The sequence below is a fragment of the Tupaia chinensis genome, unplaced genomic scaffold, assembly GCF_000334495.1.
Source record: "Tupaia chinensis unplaced genomic scaffold, TupChi_1.0 Scaffold149831_1, whole genome shotgun sequence".
In the NCBI taxonomy this organism is placed as follows: domain Eukaryota; kingdom Metazoa; phylum Chordata; class Mammalia; order Scandentia; family Tupaiidae; genus Tupaia; species Tupaia belangeri.
Window position 1 is genome coordinate 1,321,683 of NW_006209676.1, and position 25,764 is coordinate 1,347,446.

Consider the following 25,764-nt stretch of genomic DNA (forward strand, 5'->3'; position numbering starts at 1 on the left):
GCAGACATGAAATTACTGTCAACTATGAAAGTTTCTAAATACTTGTCAATTCTGTAGTTGTGATAAACTTAGTATAAATAATACCTTTATGGTCAGCACCTTTGTAGACTCCACTTTGAATATCTCTTGTACTAAGAATATCCTCACCATTCTGTAGCCAACAGTTAAGCTGGGGCCAGGAGATGACATAGCGGTTACATCTCTGGACTCCCACATGACCAACTGTGGTTTGAGTGCTGGACCCAGTGGCTTGAAAATCATACTGAATGTATGTACTTGTGTGCCTAGGATCCTGGGAGGAGAATGAAAAAAATAGGGACTGCAGCGTGGCCATCCCCCCAAGGGGTGACTTTCCCTCTCATTGTTTCTGTCTCTCTCCAGTGAGTGTACACTCCCTATGGCAAAAACTTCAAAAAAAAAAGTGAAAGCTAAATGAAGTTTTTATCTCTTTGACAGATAAGCAACCTCAAAGCCCATGTCACAGTATCATAGGTGAATTCCTATGGAATTATTCATTTATAAGATGGTTTTGTTAGTAATACCATAAAATTTAGTAGATACTTACTCTATGCAGAAAATACTCTTTTTCAGAGGGGCCCTGTAAAATATCATAACTCTCATGTTGTATCTATCTCAGTGAAGGAAAGGTCTTTCCTCAGTAGCTGTTTGTTTATATGTTGGTAAGTGAAGTGAAAATTTCAGTGAAGTCTCAATTTTAGAAATACATAAGTCTTTTACTATAGAGAATAAATACTGTATTTTATCTAATTCTTTTCTGAAAATGTATTGATCATTTTTTGTTTCTCTTAATATGTTGATTAATTTTTGTTTATCTGAGCTGGGAGTAGTGCTCTATTACATAATGACAGTTGGAGTTTGGGATCTGGATTCACAAAAAAAATAATAGCTGAAAGCAAAAGTCATTAAATTGTAGAAAAGCTGTGCCACAGTGTGCACTGGTAAATTCCAGCCAGAGTTGGTATCAATTTTAATCTTTCCAACTTCTTGATCTTCAGGTCATTTTGCTTTAAGAGATCTCAGGTATAGACTGACTTAAGCTCTGTTGAGTATCATGTTGTATTATTCAGAACAAGTTCTTATAAACTTGTATTATCCCTTTTGAGGTGTTCTGAATGCCCCAACTCCTTTTTGTCTTTGAACTACTTCTCTTTCTTAAACAGATTAATTTTAAATCCTTTTTAAACTTCAAAGCATAGTCAAATATGCTACTACTTACACTCCATAAAACTTAAAATCACTAGCTTGTTATTTTGAAACATAATATTTCTCAGTACTATTTGAGACACTATATATCAGGAAAAGAAACATTTTTATTGAACCCATCTCTAAATGATCACTAACTTAAATACATTTGCTTTTGAGATTTTTGTCTTATATTTTGGCTTGAGGGGTAGCATCATTTACTATTAACATGGAATTGGCAAAGATGTAGATAGAATTTCAGGATAATATGTTGAGGGTGTAGGCAAATAGATATACAGATTCAAATATATATGTATATATGTGTTTATGTATATAATTAAAAGGAAATAGTGACATTTTGAAAGAAAAGCATGTGTGTTTTTAGTAAGACAGATATGTTTATAGATAAGTGAATCAGTTCTAAAGCACTGAATAGTTTTCATCATCGTTTTAGGTTTTTGCCATTGGGTGTGGAGTGGCCAGAGACAGACAGAATGAGAGGGAAAGTGAGAAATCATCCCCCAGGGAAGATGGCCACACACAATCCCTTATCCTTCATTCTCCTCCTGGGATTCTGGAAAAAAATCATGTGCCTGGTGTGATTTTTCAAGCCACCAGATCCGGGACTAAAACCACAGTTGTTTATATGGAAGTCTGGCACCCTAACCACCACACCACCTACTGGCCTCAAACATATAACGAAACATTTATACGTAAGATGATTAATCTACAAGGAGCAAAAAGGGAACATTATTTACTAGCATAAACACTCTTACTCAAGCTTTACCAATATTTTCTACCCATTTTCTCCATAATAAAAATAAATAGGCAAATAAAAATTTGAGATTTGGGTCATAATTCTTTGTCAGAGGATATGAAATATAAATTTGAAAATACCTCAATAGAATTTGTAAATACTGGTGAATATTTAAAAAAACACTAACCCTATGACTGGGTAGGATAGGTTGATTGACAATTCACAGAATAAATTTTTAATAAACTTTATGAGTTTGGTATAATTAGTGTGTTTATCAGGAGTTAGACCCTGCATAACTCAGACATAGTGAGAATCAAAGAGGACCATCTTTTGAGATGAAGATCCTGAACTAATTTTAGACATGTCAGTTTATATACACAGAACTGGTAGTCAGAAGAGAGATCTTGCCCTGACTCATTTGCCCTCACTAAGGTTTGTGTTTTGGGGAGTCAAGAAAAAGGGATGTTGAAAATGTTACTTAAATCCCTTCTGATAATAGTTATGATAAAGCTGTTTTTAAGTGGGCAGTGTTAACAAGCCAAGCTGTTCTCTCTTGAAGTAGAGAAAATTATATTGTATACTATGAAGATGAATATGTCTTTATAAATTATCTTTTTTAAATTTTTAAAATTATGCCTGGACGGTAAAACAAAATTTGCTGATTTCCTTTCATCATCCACTTGTTTTAAAAATTTGAGATCTTACTAGTGAAAAATTGATTCATAGATGAGTATCATAGTATTACTTTATTTCACAGCTATGAAGCTCATGACTGCGCTGGTGAATGTTGCCTTAAATCTCAGTATTCATCAGGATAATACGCAGAGACAGTATGAAGCAGAAAGAAATAAAATGATTGGAAAGAGAGCCAATGAAAGATTGGAATTACTACTTCAGAAACGCAAAGAGGTAAATTTCATAGTAACTGATGTGTTCTCTAAATGTGTAATATACTAGTAATTTCTCCCTGTAAAAGAGCTTGTGGTCTTATACTTTGCTTTTTAATTGGATTATTTTATCTCAGAATTTCTAGATAAAACTGAAATATTCACTAGTGATTGTGTAAGTACTATGTCATGGCAGAAGGGAACCACAGAACAGCTCTATTGTTTAAAAAAGGTGATCTGGGAGTTAGTAGTATTCAAGAAGATTGTCAGGCTATGGAATCAGAAAACAGTAAATATTAAAGTCAGAAATGGAGGTTAGCAAACCTGCATTCTCAGGAAAAAGCCAAAAGACACTGTATAGTTACTGATACATAAAGTGGTCCTGTATATAAGATCGGTCCCAGTTTCACATTTTTTTTTCTCATGTATTGAAATATTTTAAACTGGGCTTTTAGTAGGAAACATTTTTATTCATCCAATGTAAATAAAGTTTTAGATCTGCAGTATTAGTCTCTTTTAGCTTAAAAAAAATAAAATTACATATGAATAATGGGTTATGAGAGTCTACATCAGATTATTATAAATTATAATGTATTGGTTTGATAGGGCTGCTGTGACAAACAACTACAAACTGAGTGATTTAAACTAAAGAAATGTATTGTCATAATCTTGGAGGCCAAAAGTCCAAGCTCAGGGTATTAGCAAGATCATGTTCTCTATGAAGGCATTTGAGATGTCTCACTCTTCTAGGCTTCTCTCCTAGCTTCTTGACTTTCTGGCAGCATAACTTCAATCTTTTCAGGATGTTCTCTCTGTGTGTGTATCTCTCTCTGAATGTATCCTTTTCATACGGACACCAGTTATATTGGATTAGGAACCCAACCTACTCCAGTCATGCCTCATTATAATGACTTTATCTGCCACCACCCTATTTCAGATAAGGTCCCATTCTGAGGTACTGGTGTTAAGGACTTCAGTATATAAATTTTTGAAGAGCACATTTAACCCGTAACACATGCCATACTTGAAATATTGTGGAAATATTTATGTTTAACTAAACTTTAGTAATGACCCCTGACTAAAACGTATGCTTCATACAAATCAGTTCGTTTTTATATAATAAATAGAGCAAAAGTAAATTTTTAAATTTGCACTAAGTTGTAATCTTTACTATAAGAGTTATTTTACTATAAAAATATTCCTGTTCTTATTCAGGAAACCTGAAACAAAGCATACCAAAAGAATAAATCTGAAGGAATTTCATTGTCACAGCATGTATGTACTTAGAGCAAATAAAGCAAATATTTCATTGAATTTTTTTATTTAACTAGTTTTAAGACAAGTTAGTATTATAAACACCACCTTGAAATTAATTTTATATTAATGCTTCAGTTCCTTTTGAATAATAAGTAAATTCAAACTTTAACTCTAATCAGTAGTGATATGTGAAATTTACATCTTTTGTAGTAATAGAATTTTATTACTACATTCTACCACTAGTGACCAGGATCCTCTTTCTATCATGTTCTGCCTCCTGTTTTCGGCACTTGGTCTATTATATGGTAGTCAGATGCAGTGTACTATTTGGGTTTTTTAGATGGAATAGGAAGTTTCTTGTGTAGCAGTAAATATGTCACTCGGGAATGATTTGTTAACTAAAGAAAGCAAAACCATGCAAAGACCTGCTTTGAATAGAAGAGATACAGAAAGTAAGAGATACAGAAAGTAAGACTTACTTCCAAAGCAGACGATATTTTGGAGACAGGAGTCTGACCACACTTAACTATACAGCCCACCTCGTTAGTCATTGTCTAGTATGTGTCTCAAAAGGGACACTGAGTAAGAAAGAGATTCTAAACTGTGTGATGAAGCTATAGAAATAAGGCAAGTGTCCTGGTAATTTCAGACATGTTTCATATGTGAAGGTAATCAGGAATTAAAATAGCTATAACTGTTCATTCCAAATCAAAATGGTCAGTATTTTAATTTACATTTATATTAATTACATTTTTATTTTCATTTCAGCTACAAGAAAATCAGGATGAGATTGAAAATATGATGAACTCTATTTTTAAGGGTATATTTGTTCATAGATACCGGTAAGAGATTTTGGTTGACTTTTGTTCTCTTATTTCTTTATGTGTCTATAGTTTTCCTAGTAGAACACTCCTTTCAGAACTTCTTGAAAAGTGGGTCTGCTATTGGCAAATTCTTTCAGGTCTTGTTTACCTGAGAATGTTTTTATCCTTTCTTTCCATATGAAAGATAATCTTGCTAGGTATAGTATTCTTGGTTTAAACTGTTTTGCACTTAACACTTTGAATATATTTTCCCATTCTTTCCTTGTTTGCCTTGTTTCTGATGAGAGGTCAGAGGTTAGCCTGATTGGATAACCTTTATAAGTAATGATGTTTCTCTCTTGCCAATTTTAGTAACTTGTCTTTGTGAATTTGGCCAATCTGGCTATGATGTACCTTGGAGAAGGTCTTCTTGGGCCCTTTGCATTTCTTGGGTCTGGATATTTGAATGCCTCTCTAGATTAGGAAAGTTTTCTTCTAGGATTTCATGGAATAGATTATCAATGCCCTTAATAGTTTCTTCACCTTCTGGGATACCGATTATCCGTATGTTTGTGAGCTTAATAGTGTCTAGTATTTCTCGTATAGTATTCTCATTTTTTTCTGGTTATTTTCTCAGGTTTTTTTGTTGTTGTTGTTTTTATATCAGATGTTGCCTTCAACAATATCCGAGATCGATCTTCTGCACGGACTAATCTTTTAATACTTTTTTTTTTTTTTCTGAGAGATTTTTTTACTATAGGGCGCATGCGCTCACCAGACAGACAGAGAGAGACATAGAGAAAGAAAGCGAGAAATCACCCCCCAGGGGGGATGGTCATGCCACAATCCCTTCTCCTCCATTCTCCTCTCGGGATCTTGGGCACGCACGCACATGCGCCTGGAGTGAGTTTTAAGCCACCGGGCCCGGGACGCGAACCGCAGTCGACTACGTGGGAGTCCAGCGATATAGCCATTACGCTAACTGCTGGTTCCCTTCTTTTAATACTTTTGAAGGAGGTTTTGATTTCCTGTATCGTGGCTTTTATCTCTAACAGCTTCATTTGACTCTTTTTTAGGGTGTATATTTCCTCTTTGAGATAGTGCAAGAACTTCCCCACTTCCTGGAATTCGTTCTCTTTTCTCCTGCATCTTCTGGAGCTCAGTGTCTCTCAGCTCTTGCACCTCATTTAGTTTTATCACTATGAATATTCTGAATTCTCTATTTGACATTTCCATAAGTTCTACAGTACTGTCTGTGGATGATGAAGGATTGTTCTTTTCCCTTAGGGGAGAGATATTTTCTTGGTTTCTCACATTTCTTGTGCCTCTGTGGTGGTTTCTGGTCATTTTGTCACAAAATCTCTCCTCTTCTGTGCTTTGCAATGTGGTATCCACAAAAAGAGATTATTTGTTCAGATTTATAGAAAGTTCCTTCCTTAAAGCAGGTGGTTCAATAAGCATTGAGGATTTCAATGACTCTAAAATTATTCAGATGATTGGTTACTGTGCTCCTCGGCCTATCTAGACACTTGGTTTGTTGAAAAATAAGAACAGAGTGGGAAACTAAAGTTAAAAAAAATAAAAACAAAAGGAAAAGAAAAAAACTAGGCAAAAACAACCAAAAATGAGAACAAAAAAATTTTTTATAAAGGAAAAAATCAAAACTGTGTGGTGTGGTAGCACCTACCTTGTCTGAGTATTTTGGGAGTATAAAAGATGGGGTTTAGAGCATAGCTTCCTAGAACAGGCCAGGACACACCTCAGATTTAAAATAGCATCTTGTCTTGAGTATTTTAGGAATCTCCAAGATCTATATTTAAGTAAAAAAAAAATCCATGTATGGTTGTCAGTTAATTACTTCATGCTTTTAGAAAACTATCACACAGTTTTAAATAATATCTTCTACATGATTTTGCCTTGCAGATATATAACTAATTTTTGTCTTGGTCATAAAAAATGTTTTCTTTTGATTTATTAAATGTGTACTAACTTAGAGTCACAGTTTTTTAAAGAAGCAGTATTGAACTCTACATTATTCTCTGTACTCTGGTACTCTAATTTCCTGAGAAGATTTAGCATTTGTTGATTCCCTAATAAGGCCTTCAGAAAGTACCAAATGTCATTGCCTATGAAAATATACCATTTGGACCTAAATGAGGTATTTTTAGAAATATTTTTATTCAGATTGGTATTGGTAGTTTTTATTTTACAGAACCAAGTTAAAACAAAGGATACTCCAGTTGGATGCTTTAGGGAGTACAGAAATGAATATAACATTTGAAATATTCATTGCATGTTGAAAGTGTGTTTGAAATACATTCCATTTTTGGATATTTATCAGATGTTTGTCTTCTTTTCTCCTTCAGTGATGCTATTGCTGAGATTAGAGCCATTTGTATTGAAGAAATTGGAGTGTGGATGAAAATGTATAGTGATGCCTTTCTAAATGACTATGTTTGTGAGCTTAATAGTGTCTAGTATTTCTCGTATAGTATTCTCATTTTTTTCTGGTTATTTTCTCAGGTTTTTTTGTTGTTGTTGTTTTTATATCAGATGTTGCCTTCAACAATATCCGAGATCGATCTTCTGCACGGACTAATCTTTTAATACTTTTTTTTTTTTTCTGAGAGATTTTTTTACTATAGGGCGCATGCGCTCACCAGACAGACAGAGAGAGACATAGAGAAAGAAAGCGAGAAATCACCCCCCAGGGGGGATGGTCATGCCACAATCCCTTCTCCTCCATTCTCCTCTCGGGATCTTGGGCACGCACGCACATGCGCCTGGAGTGAGTTTTAAGCCACCGGGCCCGGGACGCGAACCGCAGTCGACTACGTGGGAGTCCAGCGATATAGCCATTACGCTAACTGCTGGTTCCCTTCTTTTAATACTTTTGAAGGAGGTTTTGATTTCCTGTATCGTGGCTTTTATCTCTAACAGCTTCATTTGACTCTTTTTTAGGGTGTATATTTCCTCTTTGAGATAGTGCAAGAACTTCCCCACTTCCTGGAATTCGTTCTCTTTTCTCCTGCATCTTCTGGAGCTCAGTGTCTCTCAGCTCTTGCACCTCATTTAGTTTTATCACTATGAATATTCTGAATTCTCTATTTGACATTTCCATAAGTTCTACAGTACTGTCTGTGGATGATGAAGGATTGTTCTTTTCCCTTAGGGGAGAGATATTTTCTTGGTTTCTCACATTTCTTGTGCCTCTGTGGTGGTTTCTGGTCATTTTGTCACAAAATCTCTCCTCTTCTGTGCTTTGCAATGTGGTATCCACAAAAAGAGATTATTTGTTCAGATTTATAGAAAGTTCCTTCCTTAAAGCAGGTGGTTCAATAAGCATTGAGGATTTCAATGACTCTAAAATTATTCAGATGATTGGTTACTGTGCTCCTCGGCCTATCTAGACACTTGGTTTGTTGAAAAATAAGAACAGAGTGGGAAACTAAAGTTAAAAAAAATAAAAACAAAAGGAAAAGAAAAAAACTAGGCAAAAACAACCAAAAATGAGAACAAAAAAATTTTTTATAAAGGAAAAAATCAAAACTGTGTGGTGTGGTAGCACCTACCTTGTCTGAGTATTTTGGGAGTATAAAAGATGGGGTTTAGAGCATAGCTTCCTAGAACAGGCCAGGACACACCTCAGATTTAAAATAGCATCTTGTCTTGAGTATTTTAGGAATCTCCAAGATCTATATTTAAGTAAAAAAAAAATCCATGTATGGTTGTCAGTTAATTACTTCATGCTTTTAGAAAACTATCACACAGTTTTAAATAATATCTTCTACATGATTTTGCCTTGCAGATATATAACTAATTTTTGTCTTGGTCATAAAAAATGTTTTCTTTTGATTTATTAAATGTGTACTAACTTAGAGTCACAGTTTTTTAAAGAAGCAGTATTGAACTCTACATTATTCTCTGTACTCTGGTACTCTAATTTCCTGAGAAGATTTAGCATTTGTTGATTCCCTAATAAGGCCTTCAGAAAGTACCAAATGTCATTGCCTATGAAAATATACCATTTGGACCTAAATGAGGTATTTTTAGAAATATTTTTATTCAGATTGGTATTGGTAGTTTTTATTTTACAGAACCAAGTTAAAACAAAGGATACTCCAGTTGGATGCTTTAGGGAGTACAGAAATGAATATAACATTTGAAATATTCATTGCATGTTGAAAGTGTGTTTGAAATACATTCCATTTTTGGATATTTATCAGATGTTTGTCTTCTTTTCTCCTTCAGTGATGCTATTGCTGAGATTAGAGCCATTTGTATTGAAGAAATTGGAGTGTGGATGAAAATGTATAGTGATGCCTTTCTAAATGACAGTTACCTAAAATATGTTGGCTGGACTCTACATGACAGGGTAAGTTATGTTGTTCTAAGCTTTGGAAAATAAGCTTTTCTAATTGCTGGAATACCAAGAAATCTAAATTACAGTAGTTATAATAATTTGTAAACTTAAGATGATTCAACTAAATAATTGCTTGATAACCATGATGAAAGGAGACATTGATGCATCTGTGACGACTCCGTCTTACTTAGTTGCAGTGCTATCGTAAACCAAGATTAACAATCTGACATATTTAAAATTTTAAGAGAAAATGGTATCCCAAGAAGATAGTTAAATTTTTTCTACTCTGGAAACAAAGATTTTTTTTCTTGTAATATATATAAAAGCTAAGTAAACTTTATTGTTCTGAATTTTCTACAGTCATATTATGGTAGTGTTTTATCAGCATTGAATAGATTTGTTGGGTTCTAGATATAAAAATCTGCTTTTACCTTTAACTTCTTATAAAGGAGTCTGACTTTAAAAAGAACCCCACATCAACCCCAAATAAATAATCCTGAAAAGATCAAGCATAGAAGTGGTAAATGATTGTAGTGTTTATATCAAGTGACCTTACATTCTCTAATTTGAACTGTCACATATTCATAAATACAGAAAATTTATAACAGTTTGAGTTATTCATTTTATTTTTGTAAGCTTTGCTATAAGGCACATATGCTCACTAGAGAGAAACAGGGAGAGAAAGTGAGAAAGTAAGCCACCAGGTCTGGGACGCAAACCACAGTAGCCGTGTAGCAGTCCAGTGCCCTAACCAGCACACCACCTATTGGCCCCACAACAATTTACTTTAAATCGTTCTAGTCCATTTAAACTGTTGAAAGTATCATCACAAGAAGATATTTTTAATTATATAAATATATTTATAACTATATTCTTGGACTTCAAAAGGCAAATTTAGTAATATTTTAAGAATTTTTTTGGGGGGAACCGACAGGTGGCATGTTGGTTAAGGGCATTTGACTCCTATGTGGCTGACCACAATTCGAATCCTGGACCTGGCAGTATGCTTTCTCACTTTCTCTGTCTCTCTCTCCCTCTCTAGTCAAATTAAAAATAATAGTAAGTAAATGAATAAAAGTTAAATAAAAATACTACAAAAGACTTATTTTCTGTATCTTAATCACTATCAGTAATAGAACACTTACTTTAAAAAAAAAAAAAAAAAACAAAGGAGTCTGACTTTAAAAAGAACCCCACATCAACCCCAAATAAATAATCCTGAAAAGATCAAGCATAGAAGTGGTAAATGATTGTAGTGTTTATATCAAGTGACCTTACATTCTCTAATTTGAACTGTCACATATTCATAAATACAGAAAATTTATAACAGTTTGAGTTATTCATTTTATTTTTGTAAGCTTTGCTATAAGGCACATATGCTCACTAGAGAGAAACAGGGAGAGAAAGTGAGAAAGTAAGCCACCAGGTCTGGGACGCAAACCACAGTAGCCGTGTAGCAGTCCAGTGCCCTAACCAGCACACCACCTATTGGCCCCACAACAATTTACTTTAAATCGTTCTAGTCCATTTAAACTGTTGAAAGTATCATCACAAGAAGATATTTTTAATTATATAAATATATTTATAACTATATTCTTGGACTTCAAAAGGCAAATTTAGTAATATTTTAAGAATTTTTTTGGGGGGAACCGACAGGTGGCATGTTGGTTAAGGGCATTTGACTCCTATGTGGCTGACCACAATTCGAATCCTGGACCTGGCAGTATGCTTTCTCACTTTCTCTGTCTCTCTCTCCCTCTCTAGTCAAATTAAAAATAATAGTAAGTAAATGAATAAAAGTTAAATAAAAATACTACAAAAGACTTATTTTCTGTATCTTAATCACTATCAGTAATAGAACACTTACTTTAAAAAAAAAAAAAAAAAACTAGAAGGCATGTGCACTTGCCAGGAAGGAGGGGAGGAGGAGAGAGAGAGAAAGCACCCTACCCCCCTCAATAGTCATGCTGCAATAATTTTTCCACCGTTTCTCCCTCCTTTCTGGAATTTGCACATGCACACACAGTGCCCAGCTTGATTTCCTAGCCACTGGATCTAGTACTTAAACCATACAGTTGGCTGGCTGGGATCCAATCATCTCAACTACCATGCCTCCAGCTGGTCCAAACATTTACTTTTTATATAAGATTATTCTAAGTATTATTATTGAACATATTTTGAAAACCATGAAATTACATAAATTGAAGATTCCAAGCACATTTTACAGGTCATTTTTGTAATATAAGGTCACCAGGGTGTCCAGAGTGATGGTCTAGTCAGTAGGAAACTGAACTATAGTGCTAGAAGCCATGTGACTGACTGCAGGTTTGGATCCCTGGGGTCATCTTGAAAACATGCCAGATATGTGTACACATGCCCAAGATTCTGATGAGCTGGAGGTCAGGAAAAGGGGATCATGGCATGATTGTAGTGTGATGTTTTAAATATATGTATACATTGAGGAGTAATCAAACTATGGCAAGTACATATTTATCACCTCAAACATTTATAATTTCTTTATTGGAGGAATATTCAGAATTCTGTCTTCAGGCTATTGGAAATATATATTACATTATTGTTATCTGTATGCACCCTACTCTGCATTAGTGTACCATAACTTATTTATCCTATCTTACTATAATTTTGTACCTATTGACCAACCTTTCACCATCTTTCCTTCTATATTTTCCTGAGAGTTTGGTGACCTCTAGTTGACTCTTGCCTTCTATAAGATTTGTTTTGTTTTTTATCAAACTTCACATTATTATCTTACTTAGAATTAATAATACTTAGAATTTTGTACCTATTGACCAACCTTTCACCATCTTTCCTTCTATATTTTCCTGAGAGTTTGGTGACCTCTAGTTGACTCTTGCCTTCTATAAGATTTGTTTTGTTTTTTATCAAACTTCACATTATAAGTAAAATCATGCAGCTTATGTTTATGTGCCTGGCTTATTTCATTTCACATAGTGTCTGCTATACTTACCAAGTTTTCACAAATGACAGGATTACATTGTTTTTCATGGCTAAATAGTATTACATCGTATATTCAAGCCACAGTTTTTAAGAGAGATTTTTGCTGTAGGGCATGTGTACTTGCCAGAGAGACAGAAAGTGAGAAATCATCCCCCACGGGGATGGCCACACCTCAATCTCTTCTCCTCTTGGGATTTTGGGCATGCATGCACACAAGCCACCCAATCTGGGACTCGAACCATAGTCGACTAGGTGGGAGTCCAGCAATGTAACTATTATGCTATCTGCTGGTCCCAAATCATATTTTCTTTTCCAGTCATCATTTTTTCTTTTACTTAATTCATCTTTTTATATTTTCCCACAAACATTTACTTTACATATTAAAAACTTTTGCTCATACTCCATGGTTCTAGACAGTTAATAGATAAACAACTTTCAAAAATTTTTTAAAATTGAAAAAAAAAATTTTTAAAACTGGACCAGCAGTAGCGTAATGGCTATGTCGCTGGACTCCCATGTGGGTGACCGCGGTTTGAGGCCCCGACCCAGTGGCTGTCCCAGACCCAGTGACTTAAACTCATGCTGGGTGCATGTACATACATGCCCGAGATCCCTCGAGGAGAATGGAGGAGAAGGGATTGCAGTGTGACCATCACCCCTGGGGGGTGATTTCTTGCATTCTGTCTCTCTGTCTCTCTCTGTCTTCCTGGCAAGCACATGCGCCCTATAGCAAAAACCTCTCCCAAAAAAATAAATAAATAATTTTTTTTTAAAAAAAAACCTGAATTTTAAAGGTAACTTTAAAAATATTTGTTGTGGGAACCAGCAGTTAGCGTAATGGCTATGTTGCTGGACTCCCACGTAGTCGACCGCGGTTCATGTCCCGGACCTGGTGGCTTAAAACTCATGCCGGGCACGTGTGCGTGCATGCGCAAGATCCCAAAAGGAGAATGGAGGAGAAGGGATTGTGGCGTGACCATCCCCCCTGGTGGGTGATTTCTCGCTTTCTTTCTCTATGTCTCTCTCTGTCTGTCTGGCAAGCGCACGCGCCCTATAGCAAAAACCTCTCCAAAAAATATATATATATATATTTGTTGTAATTTTGTGACTATAATAACAGAAAAGTATGGTTTTAAATATCTTTGAGAAAATATTTATATGTCAACTACTCAAACTGTTGAAAAGCAAATACCCAGCCTACAAGTCACACATGAAACTTCCCAACTCAGCCCTGCCTACCAAGTATTCTGTGGTTTACTTTCTGCTAGCAAAGATTAGTCTCTTTCTTCATTCAAAGTCTTCCTCAAGGTAATCCTCTGGTTGTGGCTACTCTTTTGCAGTCTCCAGTAGTTATAATGCTGGACTGGAAAAGTCCAGGTTATTTTATGGTACGAATTTTTTCATATAGCTTCTCTAATCCTCTCTGTGAAGCAGAACTGTTTATGGTGCCAGGCCATCTTTCCAAGAGCTTCTGTTGGCTTTCTTGAGATCTGCCTTAGTTCCATAGCTTTCTAGTCATATCTTCAGATATGACATTTCAGTCAAAGCCCTATCAGTAATTTCCAATTTCTGATACAAGGCAACAGGTATTATTGAACTTACACAAATAACCATTCTGCCAGAAAGAAAGAGTACTCACAAATATTTTCCTATTCCAGCAGGGTCAGGAAGGGAGAAAGTTTATGTTCAATTTAAAACAAGCAAGCAAGCAACAACAAAAACATTTTAACAAATTGCTGAATCTATCAATAGTTTAAAGGAAAGTAAAATCCTTAAATCTGGAAAACAGAATAGGAAAAAATCAGTAACATTTTAGTCAAAAGTCATAAAATTCTATTTCACCAGTTCAGTCTCGTGTAATTAATCTTTTTTTCTGTTGAATTTGCAGTGTAACTGTGGTCCAATCTTTTCTTTTAAATCCTGGAAGTTAACATTCAAGGCTATTACTGATATTTCCGTACTTGTCTCTACCATTAAGTTGGTCATTTTCTTGGTTTTCTGTCTTTCTGTCTTTAATTTTCCTGATATAGCACTCCCTCCAAAACTTCTTGAAGAACTGATCTGGTGTTGGTAAATTCTTCCAGGTTTTGTTTATTTGAGAATACTCTTGTCTTCTCTTTCCATATGATGGATAATCTGTCCAGGTATAGTATTCTTCATTGAAATTGTTTTTCATTTCACACTTTGACTGTATTTTTCCATTCTTTCCTTGCTTACATTGTTTCCGATGAGAGGTCTGATGTTAGCCTAATGGGATAACCTTTGTAAGTAACCTGACATTTCTCTCTTGCCAATTTTAACAAACTGTCTTTGTGTTTTTGGCCAGTCTGGGTATGATGTGCCTTGGAGAAGATCTTGAGTTGATTCTCTTAGGGATCCTTTGTATTTCTTGTGTCTGGATATTTGAATGCCTCCCTAAGTTCAGAAAGTTTTTTTCCAGGTTTTGTGGAATAGATTATCAGTGCCTTTATTAGTTTCTTCACCTTCTGGGATACTGATTATCCAGATGTTCGGGCACTTAATGGCATTTAATATTTCTCATATATTATGCTCATTATTTGGAGGTTATTTTCTCAGTCTTTTTGGTGATTTTTCTTTTCTTGGTCAGAAGTTTTGTCTTCAGGCTTCAAGATTCAATCTTCTGCATGATCTAATCTGCTTTTAATACTTTTGAGGGAGGTTTTCATTTCTTGTACTACAGCCTTCATTTCTATCAGCTCTGCTTGATTCATTTTGGTGGTCTTTCTCTTTTTAAATCGTGGAAGAATTTTCTCCCCTCCTGAAACTCACCTCTTCTCTCTTGCACCTTCTAGAGTTCATTGTCTCTCATTTCTTTAGTTTTGTCACTATGAATATTTTGAATTCTTTATCAGATGTCTCCATGAGTCCCTTTGTATTGTCTATGGATGATGAAGGGTTCTTTTCCCTTGGTGAGAGATATTTTCTTGGTTTCTCATTTCTTGTACCTCTGCAGTGGTTTCTGGTCATCTGATGGATTATACATTTCCTCCTAATTTCTTGGAGTTAATTCTGAGTGTTTTGAAGTTTGTGAGAGTAGGTGATCCACAGTCTCTCTGCAGTTTTATTTCCCTGATAATTCACCAAGCAATCTGTGCTTTTGACTTTGGAACTGGATATTAGAAAGACTTCCCAATTTCTAGGGAATAGGTGCACCTGTGCTGTGCTTCAGAGCTTCAACTGAGAGTTCAGAGGCATATAGGAGAGGAGCTGCACTTTCTCTGCAGCTCTGTACTTCTCCCTGCTGCTCATTCTGCAGTCTCTCTTCTTTGAATTTTAGTCATTTAGTGATGTATTCACTTGTGGCTAATTGGTTAGAGACGGTTTCTGCAACTGTAAAATCATATGCTTCCCTTTACTGTTAGGTACTTCTGTGAAAGTTTTTCTCCTCTACTGTATTTTGCAAAATAGTATCCATAGAAAGAGATTTTGAGTTCAGATGTATAAAGAAGAGTTTCTCCTTTTGGGCAGCAGGTTCAATAAGGCTTGAGGATTTCTTTGACCCTAAAAGTATTAAGATGCTTGGCTAATGTGCACCTAGGCCTGACTAGACACTTAAGTGTGTGGAAGCTGAAGAGCAGAGTGAGAAAGTAAAGTTTAAAAATGAAGGAAAAGGGAAAAAGGCGAGGAGACAAAAACAATCTACCCCCCCAAAAAAATTTTTTTTATAGCAAAAATGAAAACCAAACATGGCAGGGCACACCTTACATGTAAATGACTTGTGAAATTAACAAGAGAAAGGAAAGGTCAGAGATGAGAAATGTTTTAAACTTCTTTTTAATTTAAAGAGAGAGCCAGAGAGAGGACAAAGATTGCCCTACTGGTCTGAGTTTTGAGGTCTGGAAGATGGGGTTTAGAGCAGAGATTCTTCAGTGGCCTTGGTCTCTGAACACAGCAGGGCACACCTCAAATGTAAATGGCTTCTCATCCAGCCATCTTTTAATGGACATTTAGGCTGACTTCATATCTTGGCTATTATGACTAGTGCTATAATAAAAATGAGAGTACAGATATCTCTTTAACATACTGATTTTATTTTCTTTAGATATAAACCCAGTAGTGGTATTACCAAGTCATATAATAGATCTGTTTTTAAGTTTTTGAGGAACCTGCACTGTTCTTCATGACTATACTGATTCCCATTCCTATCAACAATATATAAGTTCTCCTTTCTCACCAGCATTTATTTTTTGTCTTTTTTTTTTAATTTGACTAGAGAGGGACAGAATGAGAGAAGAGAGAGGGAGAGAAAATGAGAAAGCAAGCCACCAGATCCAGGACTTGAACCACAGTTGGCCATGTGGGAGTCTAGTGCCCCTAGCCACCATGCCACCTGTAGGCCCCTATTTTTTTGTCATTTTGATAGTAGTCATTCTAACTGGCTTGAAGTAGTAACTCGTTATGATTTAGATTTGATTTCCTAGATGATTAGGATGTTGAGCATTTATTTCATGTATTTGGAGAAATGTCTATTTAGGTCATTTCCCCAATTTTTAATCAGGGTTTTTATTTTGTTTTGTTTTGGTTTTTGGAGACGTTTTTACTATAAGGCGCGTGCGCTCACCAGAAAGACAGAGAGAGACAGAGATATAAAAAGCAAGAAATAACCCCCCGGGAGGATAGCCACACTACAATCCCTTCTCTTGGGATCTTGGGCACGCACGCACATGTACCCGGTGTGAGTTTAAGCCACCAGGTCCAGGACTCGAACAATGGTTGACTACATGGGAGTTCAGCGACATAGCCATTATGCTAACTGCTGGTCCCTTGTTTTGTTTTTAAACACTGAGAGAGTTGGCTAGATTTTTTTTATGTATACATTCAATCACTGTATATTATTTCCAGCATGCAAAATGAATTTTCCCGGCATAGATGTACTGTATGTTAGTCCAGATAAAGATATTAGCAGACATATTATCATCACTTCTAGGTGCTTCTGAATGCACTTGAATCACCAACATCTACTCCAGCAGTTAATGACTTTATTAAAGATATTCCACTAGTTAATAGTGCTGCTAGGACTATATCATTTTTGCCTCTTTTAAATTTTAAATATTCTGATATTTATCTGTTTTCCTAACTACCCTCCCCGGAATATTAATGCATCCAATAAATATTTGTTACATGAATAAATGATTATTGTTAAATATAATATTAGATTTTTCCCTCCCACAGGATTACTCAGTAGTTACATAAAGGAAAAATGAATGTACCCTTCTCTAATTATAATCATAGGTTATAAATTCTCTATAAGCACCACAGGGTAACATGGGAAATAGGAAATACTCACTGTTGATAAAGTTTGAGGTGGGTGTAGCTTACTCAGAAGTTTTAACTACAGGGCTTTAAGTGCATTTTTAATTAAAAAGAGGTCCAGTACAGACAGAGTATATAAGAGGTCCAGTACAGACAGACTATATATATATATATATATGTACATACACTCATTTATTTGGTCCCATCCTTTTTTAATTACTATATGAAGTTGAATAATTAAACTGAAATTTATTTTAGTTTTCATGTAGAAAACTGTTAACATTTGTGGCATGCAATTGATTGCTTCTGTTGTGTTTTTATTTATATTTCTGAAGCAAGGGGAAGTCAGGCTGAAGTGTTTGAAAGCTCTACAGAGTCTATATACCAATAGAGAATTATTCCCCAAATTGGAGCTGTTCACTAACAGATTCAAGGTAAGCATCAAGAATAATGAGCTTAGGGCCAGCGGGTGGCATGGTGGTTAAGATGCTGGATTCCGTATGACCAACTGTGTGGTTCAAGTCTTGGCAACAACAGCTTGGAAAGCGCAAAGAGCTAGTGTGCATGCTTGTCCAAAATCCAGAGAAGAGGATGGAGGAGAAGGGATTGTAGCATGGTCACCCCCTATGGGGGGTACTTTCTCATTTTCCCTCTCTCTACCTCTCTCTGTCTCTCTCTGGTGAGTGCACACACTCTATAGCAAAATTTTTAAAAGATGTCACTAAGGGCTGGCCTCATACCAATGGTTAAGTGCTATACACAGAAAGCAGACTTCCCCGGAAAGCCTTCTCCTTCATGACCAACTGCAGTTTGATTTCCAGTCCTAGAAACTTGAAAAACACATTGGTGCATTCACATGTGTGCCCCAAATCCTGATGAGATGGAAGAAAAAGGAAAGCAGCAAGACCATGTGCTATTGAAGGGCTCTCTTTCTGTCTGTCTCTGTCTGTGTCTCTCTCTCATATGCAGCTCTGGTCATTGAAAAGATGAAGGAAAAATAAGAGATCTTACCAACATGAGCTCTTAATGTATTGCCTTTGAAATAAGGTGTTCCTGCTTAAAATAAGATTTTTTTATAAGTATGTTAGTTTTATAAATTAAGATATATTTGTTACAATGTTAGGGAATGTTCACTGATCAGAAAGATTTTAAGTTACAAAAATTGATAATTGCAGCAATAATGCAATGCCCTACAATGTGGAGGTCATATTAGAAGACTCCCGTTTCACATCCCAAGATCTCCCTGTGCCTATGATCTTAGCTGGCTGAGGCTGGAGGGTGTCATCACATCCTGAAGGCCCTTTTGGGTCTTTTCACTCTGTGTGTCTCCCTATCTCATGAAAGAAAGGAACACATAAACTGTTTTTTAAATAACCATTTATACTAAAATGGCTTTGTATGAGTAGTGCTATGATATCAAGGTTTCCAGAGGAAAGCTTTCTGAGCCTACCATTAGTGTCGTGTGTATTTCCCAACTACACTGGCTTAGATCTTTCCCACCTTATTTTCTGTTCATGATTGGTTTCTTTTACAACCTTATGGGTTTTTTGCTTTCCCTTTTTTAGGATCGCATCGTATCAATGACACTCGATAAAGAATATGATGTGGCTGTGGAAGCTATTCGATTGGTTACTCTAATACTTCAGTAAGTATACTATCTGCTTCTGTTGGCATTTTATTGCCTTTTCCCCAGCATCATTAATGTACTTCATATATATAACCTTTACATGATATGTATTTTGATCACTCTAGATTCTCCTCCTCCTTCATTTTTTAATACAAATAATTCATATTCATTTGCATGTTTAAAATACTAAACAATCATTTGCATTTTTTTCTAGTTACAAGTGCACTACAATTTTCTTCTGAACATTTTTTAATTAATTAATTTACATTCATTCCCTGAGCATTGTCACTGCATACAAAATATGATTTCCCATCCAGAATATACTGCGTAGTGGCTTAATCATGCATATTATTGTCAATAATGTTCCGTTTCTAGTTTCGTGTGTATATGTGTATGTGTGTATTTTACCCCTATTTCTCACCCTCTGCCCTTTCCCACCCACACTATCTTAGGTGTCTACAGTTGTTTTCCATTCCTTTTTTTTTTCCTCACATTTTATTGATTCACAAAATTTCTTAAATAATCTACTTGGGAACCAGCAGTTAGCGTAATGGCTATGTTGCTGGACTCCCACGTAGTCGACCGCGGTTCGCGTCGCGGATCCGGTGGCTTAAAACTCACACCGGACGCATGTGCATGCATGCCCAAGATCCCGAGAGGAAAATGGAGAAGGGATTGTGGCATGACCATCCCCCCTGGGGGGTGATTTCTCGCTTTTTGTCTCTATGTCTCTCTCTGTCTGGCGAACGCATGTGTCCTATAGCAAAAACCTCTCAAAAAATAATAATAATAATCTAACTACTTTCAGTAGCGAGTTCAACTGGTATATACATATCTGGAAATACATGTCTGACTTTAGGCATGAAACTGAGTAGAATGTCTATACTATAAGGTAGCACCTAACTGATGCTATATAACTTACTACTGTCATTAAATAGGTATTTTTAAGTATATTTTTTAATGTCAAGAAAAGCAGTTTTATCAAAGAAATGCTAAGGAAGATTGCCCAAAGCTTAAAGCCAGGAAACAGGTTAGGATTCTGTTCAAATAGTAGGTACATGAATCTATCTGCAGCTCAAGACAGGACAAACATCCTTAAAACTGGAAAACAAAGACTAGAAGAAAAGCAGCAATGTTTTAGTTAAAAGTCATAAAATGCTATTTCACCAGTTCAGTCTCATATACTTTATCTTCTGTTGTATTTCGATCTTCCTGATTAAATTCTGGGATATTCAACTCCAGATTGTCCCTATAATTAACTTGGCCCTTTTCTTAGTTTTGAACTCTTATTTCTGTGTGTCTGTATTTAATTTTCTTGGTATAGCACTCCCTTGAGAACTTCTTGGAGATCTGGACTGGTGTTGGTAAATTCTTTCAGGTTTTGTTTATCTGGAAATGTTCTTGCCTTTTCTTCCTATATGAAGGATAATGTTGCTGGGTACAGAATTGTCTGTTGAAATTGGTATTATTCCCTTGACACTTTGAGTATATTTTCCCATTCTTTCCTCACTTGCATTGTTTCCGATGAGAGGTCTGCTGTTAGTCTGATGGGATATCCTTTGTAGGTAACGACGTTTCTCTCTTGCCAGTCTTAGTATCTTGTCTTTGTCTGTGGTTTTGGTCAGTCTGGCTATAATGTGTCTTGGACAAGATCTTCTTGGGTTGAGTCTATTTGGGACCCTTTGTATTTCTTGGGACAGGGGACTAGCAGGTGATTGAATCACTGGACTCCAGCTCTCTATTATTATGGCTTTATGATATATATTATAAGTACGATTTCTCCTCTCTTATCAGGTATTTATTTCCCTCTTTTTCTTTTTAAAGTTGACTGCTTAATGGATTTTTTTTTCTTTTGTGTGAATTTTTAAAATATGCTTGTCAGAACTTTTTAGAAATATTAAATATTGGAATTGCATTGACTTTTATGATGTATTTATGAGTAAAGAGAGATCTTTACTATGTTGTATCATTTATGTATGAAAATTATAGATTGCTTTATCCAAATATCATTAAGTCTAATGGAGAGAGAAAGAGAGGAGAGAGAGAGAGAAAGACAGAGAGAGAGAGAGATAGATCCAGGACTTGAATTTCTTCATAGGAATCTTATGTATTACCTTGTAGGCTAATTTGTAAATACTTCATGTTTTGTTACTATATAATTAGTAATCAGTATTTTCTACTTGGTTGTTCCTGAGGCAGAGATATCTCTAATTTTTGTGTTGCTCTTATAGATACAACCTATTAGAAATCTTACACATTCTGGTATTTTGTTGATTCTGTTGCTTTTATTGTGTCAATTTTTTGGGGGGGGAGAGGTTTTTTGCTATAGAGTGCGTGGTGTGTGCTTGCCAGAAAGACAGAGACAGACAGAGAGACAGAAAGCAAGAAATCATCCCCTGGGGGGGTGGCCACACCACCATCCCTTCTCCTCCATTCTCCTCTCAGGATCTTAGGCACTTGCACACACGCACCTGACGTGAGTTTAAGCCACCAGGTCCATTACTCGAACCGAGGTTCACTACATGGAAATCCAGTGACATAGCCATTACGCCAACTGTTGGTCCCTATTGTGTCATTTATTATGTCATCTGCAAACTATTTCAGTTTTGTCCCTTTGTTCCATAACCTCATAACTTTTTTTCATTATCTTATCCAAATGCATAATTGTCATGACCTTTACCATTATAACAATGTCACTGATAGCAGATATTTTTATTCTTGTTCTCGGAAGACATTTAAGGTTTTTTGTTTCTGTGATTTCTTTTATAGGTTTCAGTGTGTTATAAATGTTCCATTATGTTATTCTGTGTTGTCTGGAATTTTTCTTTCATTCACTAATATACCAAATTAAATTTACAGATTTGTCTAATAGTAAATGACCCTTGCATTTCTAGAATAAACACTATTTGATATACATATTTCATGACTTTTTAAATTTTATTTAAATGCAGTTTTATATTTACTATCTTAAGGATTTTCACATCTGTGCTCACGAATAAATTTGACAAAATTTTTTTGTGCTTATTCAACATCAAATTCAAAGTTACATTCCATTTGTAAAATATGTTCAATAATCAATCTCTTGTCCGTTTTTTATTCTGAAGTAAATTGTCTATGACAGAGGTTGATTCTTCCCTGAAGCTTAGAGAATTTTCTTGTTAAAGCCATGCTTTCAGTTTCTCTTGTGGAAGACATTGTAATCATTTCTGTTTTGCCCATAATTGTTTATTGCAATTAAAAATGCTAATTTCAACTTTTTATAAACTTTCAAAAATTTATAAATTTTGGGATCAGCAGATGGTGAAATGCTTTTGTCACTGGACTCTCACATGGTCGATCACAGTTCGAGTCCCAGACCCTGAGACTTGAAACTCAACACCAGAGCATGTGTGTGCGTGCCCAAGATCCTGAGAGGAGCATAGAGGAGAAAGGATTGTGGCATGGTCATCCCCCCTTGGGGGTGACTTCTTGTTGTTTGTCTCTCTGGCGAGTGCATGTGCCCTATAGCAAAAACCTCTCTTAAAAAAAAAAAAAAATATATATATATAATATATATTTATATATATATTATATTATATATAAATATATATACACACACACATGTTGTATATACAATTTTTATATTTATTACTTGGAATTTATTTATCATATCATTCAGATTATCTATACCTTTGCTTTTTTTTTTGTCCTACTTTTTAAGAGGAATGTGTTAAAGCCTCCAACTACAACTGTTGACTTATCTTTCCTTATAGGTTGTCATGTGGTATATACTTCAGAGATAGGTACCCATGTGTTACTCATTGTTGTATATACAATTTTTATATTTATTACTTGGAATTTATTTATCATATCATTCAGATTATCTATACCTTTGCTTTTTTTTTTGTCCTACTTTTTAAGAGGAATGTGTTAAAGCCTCCAACTACAACTGTTGACTTATCTTTCCTTATAGGTTGTCATGTGGTATATACTTCAGAGATAGGTACCCATGTGTTACTCATGAATTTTACACCTTGTTGATAATTTATCACCTTGTCTTTTTATATCACTCTTCTTTGTTATTTATGAAGTTTTTTTCCTCCTTAAGCCTATCTTAATATTAGGCCTTTTAGTTGTATTTTCCTTGTGAATTTCACCACCTTATTAGTATTTTCTCTTGAACAGCAAAGTACCCTGACATTCTGTCTACCTCATCTGTTTTGTTGGCATTGTCTAGGGTTTGAAATCTGTTATTTCTTCATGTATGAGTGTGTGTGTGTGTGTGTGTGTGTGTATGTATACATATATTGAGAGAGAATCACATATATCCTTGTGTATGCATGTGTGTGTGTGTATTTGTTTCAGTACTTACTCACTTAGGGAGCTTATTAGTCATTTCCTTTCATATTTTTTCTCCTCCTATTTCCAGGAAAGGATAATTACCTCATAGACTCTTCCAAGATTATCTTTTTCTGGCAGATTATTTCCTCAAATGATATTTTCAATCTTGAGACTTGTTTGGCAAAGAAAAAATCTTACTTCCACAGTGAATTTAGTAGATCCCTTGACTGGTTTCAAAAGTCTATGTTTAATGTTCTTTCCTACATTTTCATTGAGGGATATAAAGAGAGAATATGTCTTGTTCAACATGTTGTGGCTCTCTATCTTTGTCAGATAACTTCTTGTATTGGGCATATTGGTCCACATGGATCTCTCCCTGCTCTAAGAATTTGTGATTATAGTTTCTCAGACTCACCGTGTCTTCTCTAGCTGTTTACTTTATGACCTAGCACCTGGCTTTCAGGTTTCTATCTTAGGGTTGCTTACCCTATAGGTCATTCTGTTGGGCAAAATCGTAAAACTATTTAGGTTGGGACCAACTTGGTAACACAGCAGCAACATACTTCTCAAGCAATGCTGGATCCATAATGGATCCACTGACCTGAACATGCTAGGCTCGTGCACCCTTAATCCTGGCTGCTTGGGATGGCTAGGGGTAGGGGATCCCAGTATGGGACCTTTTTGACAATGCAGTCTTTCTTTCTCTGTGTCTCCATCTCTGTTTCTCACTTTCATGAAAGAAGTGAAGAAAACTTTAAAAAAAAAAAAATGGGGCTAGATGGTGGCACACCAGCAAAATGCATCACTTTGCAAGGTTGACTGACATGGGAAGATTCCCAGAGACCTCCCTGAGCACATACATGTGCCCATGATCTGGGCTGGGAGTAGATCACAGCACTGAGACCCTGTTGGGAGTGCTGTTTGTGTATCTCTCTTTCATTCTTTCCTCTTTACCTCTCTCTTCCCTTCATTAGTTATTCCATTGCTCCCAGTCTCAAAATAACTAAACTTGGAAGAAAAAAAAAATATGTTTAGACTAGCTTACTTTTAGTATCCCATATATGTCCTATTGGAAACATAGACATTTATAAATGGAAGAAGTGCAGCTCACTCTCTTATAGACCTCTCTTTTTATTCTACTACCGTAGGTTACTCCAGTTAGCCTTTTACCTGTAGAATGTTTCAATCCCTGTATCAGGCGTCAGTTCCAAACTTCTGGTGAATATAAGGGATATTTTATAATAGTTTTCTAAACTTGATCCTCCAGCTTGGCTTGGGGAGAAGGTGTCAGAGGCCACAGCACTCTGACTTTTCTTTCTTTAAAAAAAACATCTCAAGACCAGCAGTTAGTGTAATGGTTATGTCGTTGGATTCCCATGTAGTCGACTACAGTTCGAGTCCCGGACACAGTGGCTTAAACTCACGCCAGGTGTCTGTGCGTGCGTGCCCAAGATCCTGAGAGGAGAATGGAGGAGAAGGGATTGTGGTGTTGCCATTCCCCCCAGGGGGTGATTTCTCACTTTCCGTTTCTCTCTTTTTGGCAAGTGCATGTGCCCTATACAAAAACCTCTTAAAAAAAAAAAAAAAACTCTTTACTGCTTATATTGATTAATCCCCTAATTCCTATTTAGATATTATTTTGATGGGCAATGAGCTAAGGATCACACCTACCTTCCCTGTCTCTTATAGCATGTGCATGAAATGATATGACCTTATTTTTCTTGGCTTGTGGGATCTCTATCAGTACTCTTAATACAACAGGTAAAGTCACATTTAACATCCTGTTATAATCTCCTTTAATTTTTTTTCAGTCCATTTATTAATCCTCCTATTTTTGGTACAAATTTATTTTCCTTTTGTTTATGAGCTTAGGTTCCTGTGATGACTTATTTTGTTTTCTATGAGTTTATTCCTGGGGCATTTAAGCAAGATAAATTGTGTCATATAATTGGGTAAAAGTGTCTTAGCCTTGTTACCCTCCTCAAAATTTGTGGGGTGAGTTGAGCAGGGGAAGAGATATTGATGCTTCAGAGCAAAAAACCTCTGGTTATGATCTTTTACTCCTCTTGGCAGTCTTACAACATGTCACTCTCATGTGTAATCTCATAACATTTGGAATAGTGATTGGATATATAGGGAGAGTTAATCCCTGAGCTAGCAGTCTACCTATACCTGTTGTTAATTTTCCAATACCTTTGACTTCAGCACAACCCCATCGTTACCTGCACAGATATGCTGGCTACTGTTTTTCTGCCTCACTGTAGTATTGAAACAAGCATTACTGAGGGGAAAGA

At 35.7% G+C, this 25,764-nt stretch overlaps 1 protein-coding gene across 1 annotated transcript in view; it reads left to right on the plus strand.

Moving 5' to 3' along the window:
• The window catches only part of STAG1 (STAG1 cohesin complex component), a 314,569-nt gene that overhangs the window by 154,517 nt on the left and 134,288 nt on the right, over window positions 1-25,764 (plus strand). The window contains 5 exon segments of the mRNA XM_027769480.1: window positions 2,718-2,869; window positions 4,873-4,946; window positions 9,159-9,282; window positions 17,859-17,957; window positions 19,089-19,168. Coding sequence (XP_027625281.1) covers window positions 2,718-2,869; window positions 4,873-4,946; window positions 9,159-9,282; window positions 17,859-17,957; window positions 19,089-19,168 — 529 coding nt within the window.